General features: G+C 36.4%; 1 protein-coding gene across 1 annotated transcript in view; it reads left to right on the top strand.

Annotated features, from left to right (window-relative positions):
* Positions 1–14686, top strand: part of EXOC2 (exocyst complex component 2) — a 130160-nt gene that overhangs the window by 58484 nt on the left and 56990 nt on the right. Inside the window, exons 12-16 of the mRNA XM_051610855.1 lie at positions 3198–3323; positions 7057–7181; positions 10985–11053; positions 11301–11458; positions 14493–14614. Coding sequence (XP_051466815.1) covers positions 3198–3323; positions 7057–7181; positions 10985–11053; positions 11301–11458; positions 14493–14614 — 600 coding nt within the window. The remainder of the gene's footprint in view (positions 1–3197; positions 3324–7056; positions 7182–10984; positions 11054–11300; positions 11459–14492; positions 14615–14686) is intronic.

Here is a 14686-nt window from a genome sequence, read left to right as displayed (position 1 = left end):
CCTGTAACTTCAAAGATGCAGTATATTTAAAAAAAAAAAAAAAAAGATCTGCCAGTAATGTGTTGTTCATGCTGTTTATAGAACATCTTAAAACCTGTTAGCACAGTAAAAAGTTAATTTCTTTAAATTTTAGATTGTTTCTGTCTTATATTCAGGTTCTAGGAATGTAGAAACAGTACACAAATCGATTAATGAATAGGCTGTAAATTATTATTTAGATAGTTTATTTAGGTTTATAAATATTATTGTCTACAGTCCATACTAATACTAATTCATTGTATTACATTATGCTGCTAAATTTAAGCTGCTGGCTCCAGACAGGGAATGAGTTGTGATGGGAGAAAAATTGTTTGCAAGTTAACTCTTACTGCTTTCCAAGATATATGTGTTAGTGTGCAGTCTTCATGCGCTATCTTCTGGTAGGGTGAAAGCAAAATCAGCTTCACTAATCTAGTCCAGATGTTTATTAGTCCTGAGGGTGTATGAGCTGTTGTAGTTCCCTGCTGCTGTGTTATACTTGCTTGTAATGCTAGACAACCAATTAAGAAATTAGTTCATGTTAAACTTTCTTTTCCTGGTACGGCTGCAAACTGATGATGCGGTTTTTCTGGTGGAACAAGAGAGTATTCTTTACGTGTTTTCTGTTACTGGTGAATATATAAACCATTTGGGCAGCATGGGGTTAGTGTATCAGCAGCAATACAGAATTTCCAGTTTTTCAGCTACCTCAAGGAAATGGTTTTAATTGAACTAATTCACATTGAGGTGTTTTGGTAAGTGTGTCTGTTTTTCTTAATTCTGAGGTTTAATTGGCACTGTCATTTTTAGAGACCATCTGTTTACAAGAAATTCCTCATATTAACAAGGTGTTTGAAAGGTGAGAACCTAAATTCTATGCAAAGACATCAAAGAGGGTTTTGGCGTATCATGTTTTTTTCTAATTGTGGTTTTTGTGAAAATAGCATTGCTGCACTCTTGGGGGTTTTTGTAGTACATGTTTTAACTAGCAATGCCTGGTACAGTTCTGATTTGTCCTCCTTGGCATACATTTTATTCGGCCAAATAAAACACAGGTATGTTGAATCTGCATTACATTCTTATGGAAGCCCAAGAATTATGTAAGGCACTTTAAATTTCTCAGGGTCTTCTATAGAATTTTCTTTTTATTCTAGGTAGAATCCCTATCAGATACTGAATGCATACTTTTTTTAAAGTGGAGAGGAATCAATTTGCTTTGGTTTTACTTCATTTAGTAAGGTCGCTGGAATATTTTCACATAAGCTAGTTACTGCCAATTTACAACATTTAAGATACATTTTAGAAGTCATAGGTGCTTCAGTTATAAGTGCTGATGATGTGTGGCCTTACACAGGTCTCTGCTGCATGGATAGTTGCATATTTACATGTTCATAATTAACAATTTGCACTTGTAGCATACATGCCTACTTTAAAAACTTCAGAAAGCTTTTGGGTTTTGCTTTCTCATTATTTTGTCTTTTTCGTTTGTTCAGAAGAAAAAGTCCCCAACTTCTTGTTCAAACTCATTGTAGATCTATGGTGATGGTGGATGATACACTTAAATCGCTGCAGCGGATTCCATATTGCTGAAAACGCACCTATTTTAAAGATGTCATAAAGATGAGATGTTTTTAATTAGTGGTGTAGAAGTTAAATAGTGAACAGAATCATCACACAAGCTAAATAGAGCACAGATGTGCTCACCGAGTGAGTTAATGCAGTGTGTCCATCACGATTGTGAAAGATGTAGCAAATTGGATTTATTTCCTTAGGTATCTTATAATATGAGCAGTAATAAGATAAATGGAAGAAGCGATAGCTCGTTATGACAGTGCTACAGTGAAAAGCTGCAAGAAATCCCTTTAAAAGCCACTAAAGAAATATGGGAAGAAGAACTTCTTTCCAAAGGAACTAAAACCCAATACTGTCACCTATTGGAAGTTCACAATAAGTTTCACAGTACTTAATATCTCTCTTAAGCCCCAGCTGTTGAAGTGGCTAGGTATATCTTTACTGCCATGCTACTCTGACAGCAGCATAAATTCAGAATAAATATTCTTTAAATCCTTTTTACTTTGTGTTACAATCTTACAGCTGGTGGTCTTACTGTGTGGCCTTCTTGTTATTTTAAGTGAATGTAGGTATTGATGGAAAAGATCAAGCAATATAAACTCAAATGCTGAGGTTCTCACGACAAAATTCAGCGTGAATTACCAGGAGAGTTTTCATCTCAGTATAAGAAAGAAATATTTTCACTGTGAGAACAATCCATGTCTGAAGTAACCTTCCCAGGGACGTGGTACAATCCCTGTTGCTGAAGATTTTCAAGATGCAACTGGACAGGATGCTAGATAATCTCATCTAGGCTCCCTTTCTCACAGAGGATTGGACCATAATATGAAGTCCCTTCCAATTTGGGCTCTTTTATAATTCTATCAATTGCAATTAATTTAAGTTTAGCAGTAACATCTCAGTTGACCAATGCTGAAATATTTTTTTAGTATTTCAGAAATGTATTTTTAAGGGGAAATGCATAAAACAGCAATTTATACTTCAAAAGAAATATTGGCAGTGTTACAGTACATTAAAAAAATCAGCATAGTCTGATCACTGTTATATGGTTGTTTTCCAAATGTATGTTAGACTCCAGGTATCCACCTCCATCAGACGAGGCCATTGCTTAGGACTTGCTAATAAGGACCTACAGGCACCCAAAGAAAAATTATCTGATACACTGGGAAATATTTAATGTATTTGTAGATATGTAGAAGTATGGGGTGTTTTACAGCCATGGACAAGCATACAGTGCGCTTAGTTCATCTGCTTCATAATAGATGGATTCTGTCTACCTGAACTATGTAGAGGTCAAACAGCTAAAGAGGAATAGAACACACAAATTAATTAAAGTAAAAACAGAGAGATGTATAGATCAAAGAATTATATTTCTCACATAACACTCGTGGATTTGGTTTTGCTACAGGAGTGGTAGTTGGTGGTATTATTGAATAGTGTTGATATAGATGAACAAACAGTCTAAATAAGCAAAATTAAGTGTGTTTCTTTTAATAACTTTAGCCTTTTATCACTTCTGAGTGACATTAAAATTCCACATGCAGCATACAGTTTCATGTCAATTAATGTGCAAAATCATTATAACTTTTTTCTTCCTTTCTCCCTAGGCAGCACAGTGCTCCACAGCCCCATGTTAGACCTAGACAGTGATGTGCGTCCATCACCAATTGGCCATCTCAGTCAAACTGCTTCACTGAAAAGGGGCAGCAGCTTTCAGTCTGGCCGTGATGATGGTAGGCATCTGTTTTTTTTGGGAAAAACAAAGTTGCACTTCGCCATGTCCACTGTGTGGTGTAGTAAAAAAACCCAAACAGAAACCCACACTCTGTGTGTTTGTTTTGATTTGTTAGCAAATAAAAGTGCTTATTCCCATGCATTACCATTGCTTACTAAAGGAATCCTCTTGCAAGCAAAGAGCAGGTCATAGCTGAAATCTGCTTCTTAAAATGTAGTACAAGTAGTAAGAGTCTTTTTTTTGATACAAAATGAGATTTTTTTAATTATTTCTTTTTTATACCTAACCATCTACTGTCTTATCATCTTTTGCTGTTACACATTCAGTGTGTGTGTTTGCAAAGATACCTCTCCTTGCATTTGCTTCTTCCGTAACTTCACGTATCTGGTCCTTGTTCTCCAATTCAGTAAACTCAGAAAGGGAAACAAAAGGTGTGACTAAGCTTGAGCAGTGTGTCCACAACCAGTTGAGTCCTTGTGTGTTCTAAATGTCTTCAACACCCTTGTCCAAACAGCTTAATCTCAAGAGTCTCTCCATGGTGACATCACAGGAGAGAGAAAACATGTTTTTCACTGGATAGGTCATGTCTTACCAAAGTACTTTTTTGCAGAAAGCCATTTATTATGAAGAACTTTCTGGCTTTGGTCTGCTTTGATGTTATTCTTCTCCCAGTTCTGCAGACTTCCTGGAAAAACCATCTATAAATATCTGATTTTTTTTTTAAGCGAAAAGGAAAAGAAAGGGAGTCTTTCAAAAACATAGAATGAGGAATAATGAAAATTGTACATTCTTGTGCTGCCCCAGAGTATCTTCACATGCATGACAAAAAATTGCATCACAGTTTGAGGCTGAATGTATTTCAAAATGTAAATTACACAGGCTCTTCAAAATACACATGTACCAAGTAATTACATTACTGCATTACTGTTACCTTTGTCCTTCCTCAGCCCAAAGCCTTGCATGAAGTTGATTAACAAGCATTATAAAGCAAAACGGTAAATTGCTGGTTGTTGTTGGATGTCATCCACTAACAATACACGTGTCACGCTTAATGTAGCAAGCAACGTCCAAAATACAGTATAACTAGTTGCATCAAAGGAAAGCAATTCCAATTCAGTCGGTTATCTTTGCTTTTAGAGTCTTAGTTATGGATCTATAACCTTTTATGAACTTGAAAAAATAAGTCTTTAAGAGGCTTTGCAAGTTCTGTAGCCAGCAGTTTAAATCAAGATTCAAAGGAAGGCTGGAGGATCAGAGGTTCGTAATACTTGAGGAGCCCAGTCCACCTCAGAGGCCCTAGAACTAGAATGAATTGCCTCTGAGCTGAGTTCATTTGGTGCCTAGGTGGACATTCACGCTGCATGCTTAGGGACTGTTGAAAGATCTATCATCCTTGTTCTCTGGGTGGAGAGCCAAAGCAAACAAACCACTTAAGATACCTGTGGAAAAGCTGCCATTCCAAATATGCTATGATGTACTCTATTTTCAAGTTGCTTGTGCATCTTTTTGCTTTTTCGTAAATTCCCCAGTGTGATTGACAATGATGGTCCATGACACTGTTTGAAAAATTACTTTGAATTCAAAACTGCAGTATTCAAGTAACATTCAGCTTTTGCCTGAGCCAAGTTTTCACAAGGATATGAAAACAATGCCTCTAGTTTCGCCTTTATGATATAGCACAGATTATAATAGAATAAACAGAATAAAAGAACATTTCTGCTTTAATACAGATTGGAGCTTTCTCTTAAAAAAAAAAAAAAAGTCAAAATATCTTGAATTTACAGACAGAATGTCCTTTTGACATGATGTGTAGTATCTTCTTATCATAAATATCTATTGCCTGCAGACCCTGACTAAGGCAATTTCTGTGTATCTTAGCATGTTTACAGTTAGTAACAGACATCCCTGGTATAACCTTGGGTTAGTGCTGGGGCTTTTGGCAAAGTGGAGATGGTCTCTCAAAGGAGCTGAAATCTTAGTGTTAGAACTTGGGGGTTTGTTGGTGTTACAGAGTCTCTGTTGCTCTAGCAGTCTTGGCACAGCTTTCTGGCGTAGTCACAGCCCATGTTAGTAAGAGGAGTTTTTTCTGCTACTGGGTCTAGATCAGTTCTCTGACAGTCCTAAAGCAAACTGGCAAAAGTAGTGCTTTGATATCCTATCTGTGCCCACACTATGAGCTTTGCTGGTTGAACTTTCATGGAGTTTTCATGCCTCCTTAACAGATCCATCACCATCAGCAGAGAGGCTTAAGTTATGTCAGTCTCTTTCCAAATTTTGAGCTCCCATTGTGAGTTTTTGGGTTTTCAAATACTAATCCAGAGTCCCTAAACTTTTTGGCCATGAGGAAAAAGAACATTTTTGTAGTAGTGCAGATATTGATTTGCCCACTAAAGAAATGGACCAATAATTGACCTGCACATCAACAAATGGATGATACTGGTAGCATCATGCTGATAAAATCATGGAGATTCAAGACTGGCTACTAACACAATAAAATAGTGAGGTTCTGGTGAAGCACACTAGATACCTAATCTGCTGCAAGGCAACTATTTTTGCCTAAATGGAGAATTTATGTTCTGTATAGGCAATATTGCCTAACAGATTAAAGACAAAGTGCAGTTTGACTCAACATTTTTCTGCATTTTCACAGTTACATATAATAATATCATGGGTTTAATTTTATCATTTATAAAAGACCATAGTTTTTTTTTCCTAAAAATTCTGTCTGATTTTTCCCAGCATTTCAAACTGAACTCTTAATTCATGAGCTTAAATAGAAGTCTCTTATCACTATTATTTGTATATGCTTTTTTGTTAAAACCTCCAGTTTCAGTGGAGAAGGCAGATGGTTATTGAACAGTATTTCACAGTTTGCTTTGTTTGCTGTATTAATCAGCACCTTTCTTCTGCTCCTTTTCAACTTTCTCCTTACCTTCCCCTCCAACAACCCTCCCTTTGCCCCATTTGATAAGTAATGGAAAAAAATGATCTGCTACCAAAATATAAGCTATTTTTCTGATGTGTTTTAATAGCTGGTGTGCCAGGTGTGTTCTTAGGCTTTCAAAGTGAGAGATGCTGCAGTATTATGTATCATGATTGTGTTCTTCATCCAAGAATCTCCATATGTGCTTAGTGATATGTTTATTGAGTTTAAAAAAAAAAAAAAAAGTGAAAAAAAAAGTTGAAATCCCCCGTTTTTCAGAGAAAAGATTTTACCAGACAAATGGCAATGAAGATGAGAGGTTGGCACATTGCCTCATACCACAATGGGAACTTCTGAGCCTTAAATAAAGCACATCTTCTAGTTGCTATTGTTTGGCTGAATCACAAGCATATCCTACCAGCCCTGTTTCTTCAGCATCACCAGCTCATCATTTGAAATGTCTAATGTTTTGATTGCTTTCATGTTACCTGACCTTTTAGAGCAGTTGGAAGACAAGCTGAATGGATTGCATTAGATACCCCTACAAAGGAACCTATTCTTTATATAGTGTCATAATGTTGCCACCTAAGCATATGAGAAATGAAGAAAGAGCTTGCACATGTACCAAATGTGCACACAAATATGAACTGAGCCTTATATTTTTCCACTTCTACCTGAAGCTTTTTATATATACACTATATATCACTTGTGTAATACAAAGCAGTTGTAGCAAGCTATTCATACACTTTTTATTATTAATTTAAAAGTTTTTAATTTTGTTTTTTTCCATCCCCTCTCCCCCTTTTAGCTTGGCGATACAAAGCTCCTCAGCAGGTTGTATTTGTTGAAAAGTTGACAAAACTTGTTGTAAGTCAGCTGCCCAACTTTTGGAAGCTCTGGATTTCTTATGTGAATGGAAGTTTATTCAGTGAGGTATGGATTCTTCTATATAAATTACTTTTAAGTCACAAAGCTCCATAATAATTATGTTTGAAGTATTATATATCACTAGAAGAAGTGACTGGGCTTGTTTTAATCAGGGAAGTTTATAAAACAGTATGTAGACTCTTACATATTTGAGAGATGCTACCTCGTGTAGTAACCTGTCTTGCAATAATAGCCTATAGAAGTGAGTCTCCTAATTTTATTCTTATAAGAGTAAAAGCATACAATGGAATTGCTTAAGATTCTGCCAGTGGTGTGTCTGTGTGCTTTCCAGATGCTGGAGTCAATAAATGTGTGGTTTCACCTCTTACTCATAGCTGGCCAGCTGCCCTTCTTTGGTGATCTGAAGTACTAGCAAATTGCATGAAGGATAGAAATATGTAAAAGACAAAGTCATACAGAAAAAAGTATTTCCTTTCTTTGGAATAAGAGTACTCATTGCTTGAATTTTGGAATTGAGGATAGGTTTAAGATCAGAGCTGCTGTTTTTGTGTGCATGCTATATATAGAATTTGAAAGGATATATTTAATAATTTATATGACAGGGTTTGTATACAGCTAACCTTCATAACCATTACCAGATAAATACAATAGCTTTTGGGTTTGTGTTATTGCTAGAATTTGGTCACAGAGTTAGATTATGTTTTACAGAGAGTTCACTTCTGGTCCTCAAGCTGTGTTGTTCCTTCTCCAGAAGGAGGACTATAGTGATGGCATATTCCCAAGGAGCAAGTCTGACAAAACAAATTCCACATGACTGAAGTTTAGTGAAAGGCAGCTCTCTATTCCCTCAACAGGTGATGAGGCATTAGATCACACCTCATCTGCATAGCTGTCACTGGGAAGTCCTGATTCACTCATTTTGGGTTCTAAAAAACTCTGAAGGCAAGACCTGTGAAGAGATGTAGAGCCAGTTGTGATAGTACAGAGCAAGTGGAAAATAAGCAAACTTTTGAGCTGCATATTACTCAGATCAGCTTCTATATTGAACCTAAAAATTGTGCATCCAAAACTTCTCAGTTTAACTGTTGAGATATCATTTCATTTGTTGAGATTGTTTTTATCCTGCAGTTGTTACAGTGTCCTGCTGTGCTTCAATCCTTAAGACAAAGTCATGGTATTCCACTACAGAATTATCCCTAAAACAGAGCTACAGCCATTGCTGTCTACCATTCTTTGCAGCTTTAGTAGAAGGTAAAACAAATTAACATTGGGAAAAGGGAATTTGGAAGCTTATATTGTCATTTTCCTTTTCTCTGACTAAAGAGTTAATTTCTCAAGAGGTCATTCTGTTTCTGCCACTTCTGTAAATCAAGATAACATTTTAACTTGGTTATATTAACAGGTACTATATCCCTTTATATGTTGCAGACAATATACAAAGCATTATAGCTCCAGTGAAATAGATTCTAATTGTGATCCTCATTTTACATCCTAAAATCAAAAGAAATACTTAACACTTACTCATAACACTCAATGAAGGAAGCAGAATCAAGAATAAACCTTGGTACTGTTAACTTTCACAAAAAAAAAAATATTTTATAAGGGAATTTACAACCTTTATATTTGAAAGCAGTATTATTGGAAATTAGACTTCACAAATTCACCTGTTCAGTTATTGTGATTTTTTTTTTTCCCTCTGAGTACAATGAAAAAGGAAGTAATTTCTAGAGAAACAGACACTTGAACTATAAACAAGGTTGAGAAATTCGGCTCATGAAAATGACTGCAAGTGGAAAATGTAGTGATCTTATGTCATGTCTGAACAAAACATTGTTCCTATGTATTTAGGAAAAAAAATAATAGGAGGAGGTGTTTTTCCTGTTAATCTCTTAGGAACATCTGTTCTTCTCTTGGGCCAGATTGTAAGAAATGAATCCACATACACTTGATTTTTTTTCTACTCCTTTGATCCTTATGAAAGCCCCCAAAGTTCTTCAGGATAGAGGAGTGTGCCCTCAGTTCCTTTTGTATATTTTGCATGTCACAGTCAGCGGAGGAGGAGTGGGAGAAGGGGGTGGCATAAGCCAGAAGACTTCTAGAGTACCTAGCAATATCTGTCACGACATCGCTTTCAAAACTGAAGCTTTATATGTGTTTCTGTCAGAAACAATACAGATTTTGATTGTCCGCAAATAATTTTTTTACCATATTACTTGCTATTTATTGCTATTCAGGAAGCAAGGTGATTACTAATTTTTTTTTTAAGAAAAGTCCTGTGAAAACAGTATAGAGGGTCATTTCAGTTAGCTTATTCAAGTCTTTAAGACCTTTTAAAAATGAAGAAAGAAAATTCCCACATATTAATAACAAGCTTTATTTATTTTCTCTTGTTCGGTTTGTAGGTTTTTGGGGCATTCTTTTTAGTTCTGAAGGGTTAGCTATATGCCTTATTGTCAGTTACAGATTTACGTGGTGTTTTCAATAGTTAAAAAAGCTGAGTTATTTGAATCAGTCTAGGTGAAGTAGTAACCGTTGGTCTTACCACAAAACAGTTTTGGTCTGTCTGTGCAGGAAAAGTTTAAGATTGGTCTTCAGCAAAACCACTAAGAAAAAAAAAAAAAGATATCAAAGATCTCTGGGTTTTTTTGTTATCCTTTAATCTGTCTCTAAAACAGTATGAATTTTAAGTTAATACCTGAGGTTTGAAGGAATACAGCTTATTTTCTTCTTAAGGCATTAGGAGAGTGAAATGGGTATTATATGCAGCAATAACTCGTGTTCTCCTTGTATGAATCTGTGTAATTCAAAGTTTTAAAGTACTGGAGTTAGAGAGCTGTGTGTTTTCCAGAACTGTTAAGCAAGTGCTTTTTTCTCTAATTTATGCTTTCTTCAAATTGCTTGTTGTATCTTCAGAATCTGAAATGCTTTAGCTAAAGAGGCAATTTGAAAAATACAGCATTTCAAATTAATGACTTGAAAGTAAACTTGCTCTTTGAGAACACTCTTATCATGTTATTGCACTTCTTGTCCAGTAGATGTTGCTGTACATACATAAAACAGATTTTCTAACTACGAAGTTCTTCATCTGCACTTAAACCAGTATTTGAAATCACTTTTTTGGTACAATTTACCCTATTGTGTTCTTAGTAGACTCCACAGAAGGCTAGCACTACAAACAGGAAGACTGTTAGTCAAACCATGTTTTTTTTTCAACTGTAACTGTCTCATTCAAAGTGTACTCACGTTCCTCAGTTTCCAAAGAAGTGAACGGTCCATGAAGATGCTGATAATTTTACCGAGTCTCTTTTCCAGTTACTTGAATTATTTAAAGAGCATTTTCAACAAAATGCTGTTCCTAAAAAACAAATAAAAAACCCTCAACCCTTCCCCTCACATGTTACAGTTCCAAATTGCCATAATTCCAAGAAGTGTCTCCCACCTTGCATCGATGCCCTTCTCTGGGCAGTTTCTGTGTTGAGAAAATTGACCTTCTTCATCTAAACTTGATCCACAATTGGACTATATGTTTTTACTCTCACTAACATTGCAGTGAGAATACTTTGACCTCATGATGTTCCTATTGCTTCAGCTACTCTTGTATGCTTATCTCTGACTTGTGCCTTAAATATACATTGTTCCTCAGAACTAAACATTAGTACACAGACCTACAATGAGTTCATTGAGAGATATATGTAGTCGTTGCTTATTGAGATGCCATGAGTTAGTTTTTGTAACTGCATCATAAGCTCATCAGTTTTCACTTCTTCCCTTTGAAACCATCTCTTTGAGAATTATGTTAATGGTGGTTATGACATACTTACACTTTTCTATTTTCTTATTTTCACAAGACTGCTGAAAAATCTGGCCAAATGGAAAGATCAAAGAAAAATGCTAGGCAAAGGCAAAATGATTTCAAGGTAAGTTATGGGGGAAGGCCTTTCTTCCTTTCAGTTGTTCTTGATAGCAAGATACTTTAGTATCACCACCTTGAAAATCAGATTTCTTAAATCATCTTTGTGCTCATATACCTCCTTCTCTATACTTCACTGTGTGGAGCCACCTGTAACTCATACATTCCAAGCTGTTGTGTATAGCAAGTACATGGCTGGTAGAGCACATTGGTAGAGTTTTTTTCTTTATTTTTCTTTCCATCTTCTGATACAGAAAATGATTCAGGAAGTGATGCACTCTCTGGTAAAACTTATCCGTGGAGCTTTGCTTCCATTCAGCCTCAGAGAAGGAGAGTCAAGACAGTATGGTGGCTGGGAGATGAAATCTGAACTTTCTGGCCAGTGGCTAACACATGTTATCCAGACTGTAAGGTAAATGGATCTGTGGACCTACAAAATTATGCTATTCCTGGAATCCGTGTGCTTTAAGACAGTTGTTTTATTTATTGCATTAAGTGCCCTGACTAGTGAGAATGGTATCATTTTCAAGAATAGGATTACAGGAAAATTGCTGATGGCAGATTTAGGATTCTGTGTGCAAGTGTAATCAATAATGTCTCGTGATACAGCCTTATTGTGTAATGATACATTAATTCCTTTCTATAGCATTTTAGGAAAAAGTTTGAGTAAAATATTTACCTGGCACAGCATAGACACTCCATGAATGGAACAGGATTTGACTCTCTACAGTAGAAAGCAACTACTTGCTTCATTTTGCTACACATCATCCCATCTCTGCCAAAATGGATGAAAATAGCATGCCTCTCACTGTAGTATCATTCTTAAATAGTAATTTACTTTTACAGTTGTTTTATGAAAGGTGATACTCCTACTTATATTGTCATCCTGCTCAGAGTTATGTTTATAAACTTGGTAGTGTGCAAATCATTAATTACAAAATACCTCATTAATATGCAGGCTTAACTTCCATTTGTCTGTGGAGGATGTAAGAATCATCATTGTCTCTTGGAAACTTGAGTAATACCTGAATATGATACTGTACTTCTTATTTGCTGTTTTCAAAGTAGGTAACAAGGAAAGCACAGATGAAGAAAGGAAGGGGGTATCATCAAGTATAGATGATGTTATTGTGGAAGGAACTAGCAATGATACATACCTGTTGTCAAGTTAACAGACTACCCTGAAGTCTGTTGTCAGCTACATTATCTGTACTTTACCCATTCAGAAAAAAAAAATTTCCATGTGAAGTTTGGTTTTTGGCTGAATTTTATGGAAAGGAGCTGACTTGACATTTGTTTAAAAGATGTAAAGGGGTAGGGAAACAGGTTTGGGCATCACTGTTGCCCTTTTATGAGAAGCAATCTAATTTCACTGAAATTACAAAATTCTAAAATATAACACTTTCACATCTGTAATATTGGCTTGGAAATATAACCAGCAGGTTCTCCAAAGGCTGGTTGTGCTTCATAATCCTGCCATCCAAGTTGTGATCCCAGGCTGAGGCTATAGGATTTGTGAAGGCTCTTTTTCAGAGAATCTCCTCCTGCTTTCTGCCCACTGCCCTGGTAATGAACTGAACTGAGAGCTGGGGAAATTCTCCCTCCCACTTTTCTCCCCACCTCATCTTTTTACTGATGCCTTACTGTAGAAAACAGAGCTAGTCTTTAATGTAAAGTCGTCAAAAGTAGAGAAGAAGAGGGACAATCTGGAGAAGAGGAACTGAACATAACATGATGGGGTACTTGCCAGTGATGACCAGGTCAGAAGTTGTTTGCAAACGCTGCAGGTATTTTTCAAGTCCACACACTTTGACAGTCTAATAAATTCCTGTGATTCACACCAATGACTAAGGTGGACTCTTCATGAAGGGTCTTCAGATTGCATAAAAACCTTACTTGTTGCAAAGTTATGTAACAGCTAGTGTCTTTTTTTCATCGGTCCTAACAAAGTCATTATGAAGCACATCATAGAATTTCACTTTTTTCAGTCATCTCACAAATGTTTTCCTGTTTTCTGCCTGTATTTAAGAATGCTAAATCTTAGAAAATGAAATAACAGGGAGCTGGTGTTACATCTGTGTGATCTTAATTTTTCTTCTTGTTTCTGCTTGTGTCACACAACTTGAAGTGGGGTGATTGTACTGTCTCTTGAAGCCCCTTCTGTCATTGCCCGGTATGAATATGTTAGAGCTATGTAAGTTTAAATTAGAACTATGTAATAAATGAAGCCATTGTCATCAAGACTTTTGTCATATTGTAAGGACAGAAAGGCGTGTATTAGTTGGGGTGAGCTTTTATGAGGAAAAGATGGTTTTAGAGGTGTGACAGCTGTGTGCTCCCTTAGAAATTGAATCAGCTCTAAGTACAGGACTTTTGTGTAGTCTGAAGTTTCTTAAACTTCTCACAGATGGATATTTATATCCTGTATTTTCTGGATGGCTGAGATGGTGCAGATTTATGTAATTTACTAATTCAGTAGTTGTGCTGAGCAGACAGCAGTCTGGTTAATGGTGAGGTTTTGATGGCTTATGTCCAACACCAGGGACTGGAGCCTATGGGTGGATGACTGGAAATGTTCCACTTACTACTCCAGCTTGGTTGCTTGTGCCTTCCTGCTGTTCTTTGGTATTTTCTAGTACCTCTGCTTTGCACAGTCTTAGCAGTAGAGCAAACAGCAATGACTGCATTTGAATTGTCCTTACTTAAATATCCAACAGTTGCATAAAAGCAATGCCTCACTTTGTGCCCTTAAATTTTGAGCTTAACTGCAGCCTTTTAGTTAAAAGCTGAAATGCTAGTTCTTGTAAGTGGCTGCTGTGTTACTACTCCTAAAGGATAAAATGGAAATGAGTGTTTCCATCCTCAGCTATAGTAGTTGGTGATTTGTGCCCAGAGTTGGGAGGAAAACGGTGAATTAATTCACTCTTCACTCTGCAGGTGATGCAGTAGCTGTATTTTGGTTCCCTAAATGTGTGTACTCTTGGCAAGCTGATGCACACCATTTATGGCACCTTGATGGCTGTTACCATTTTAATGTGTGCAAACAGTATCTCAGAAAACATGTTGTGAACCTAGTATTTGTTCTATGTGTTCACATACAAAGAGCAAAAAAGCTACTTCTGCTCCAAAAGGATTATTCTTGAGTCGTAGGACAAGAGATGGATGCAGAAAGGCATGCAGGGAAGTGCAAGAGGACACTGGGAGAAGCTGACATGTTACTGTGCTGACTTTATTGTAATGTTGCAGAAAAATAAATCTGTATTTGCAAGCTTCTGAATTAAGCAAACAATCTTCTCTGAATGGATTCATCAGTTTTCAAAGACTCACTGCATGTGGAGCTGCTGCATTCACATACCCAGAAAATGTCTAAAAAGTTCAATGAAGTTATATCAGCTTAAAAAAGCCTTGCAGATTTACACTTCAATATAACCTTATTTGCTTTCCAGGCTTAGTTCTGAGTCTCTTACTGCACTCGAGATACCAAATGATATGCTTCAGATCGTCCAGGACCTTATTCTGGACCTTCGTGTACGTTGTGTTATAATGACCTTAAAACACACAGCTGAAGGTAAGAAAAGGTTGCAGGTCTCTTTGCCTACTATCATATTTTTCTGCCTCTGATGTTCTAGAAAATAACCAT

The sequence above is a fragment of the Apus apus genome, chromosome 2, assembly GCF_020740795.1.
Source record: "Apus apus isolate bApuApu2 chromosome 2, bApuApu2.pri.cur, whole genome shotgun sequence".
NCBI lineage: Eukaryota > Metazoa > Chordata > Aves > Apodiformes > Apodidae > Apus > Apus apus.
This window is presented reverse-complemented; position numbering and strand designations above follow the sequence as displayed.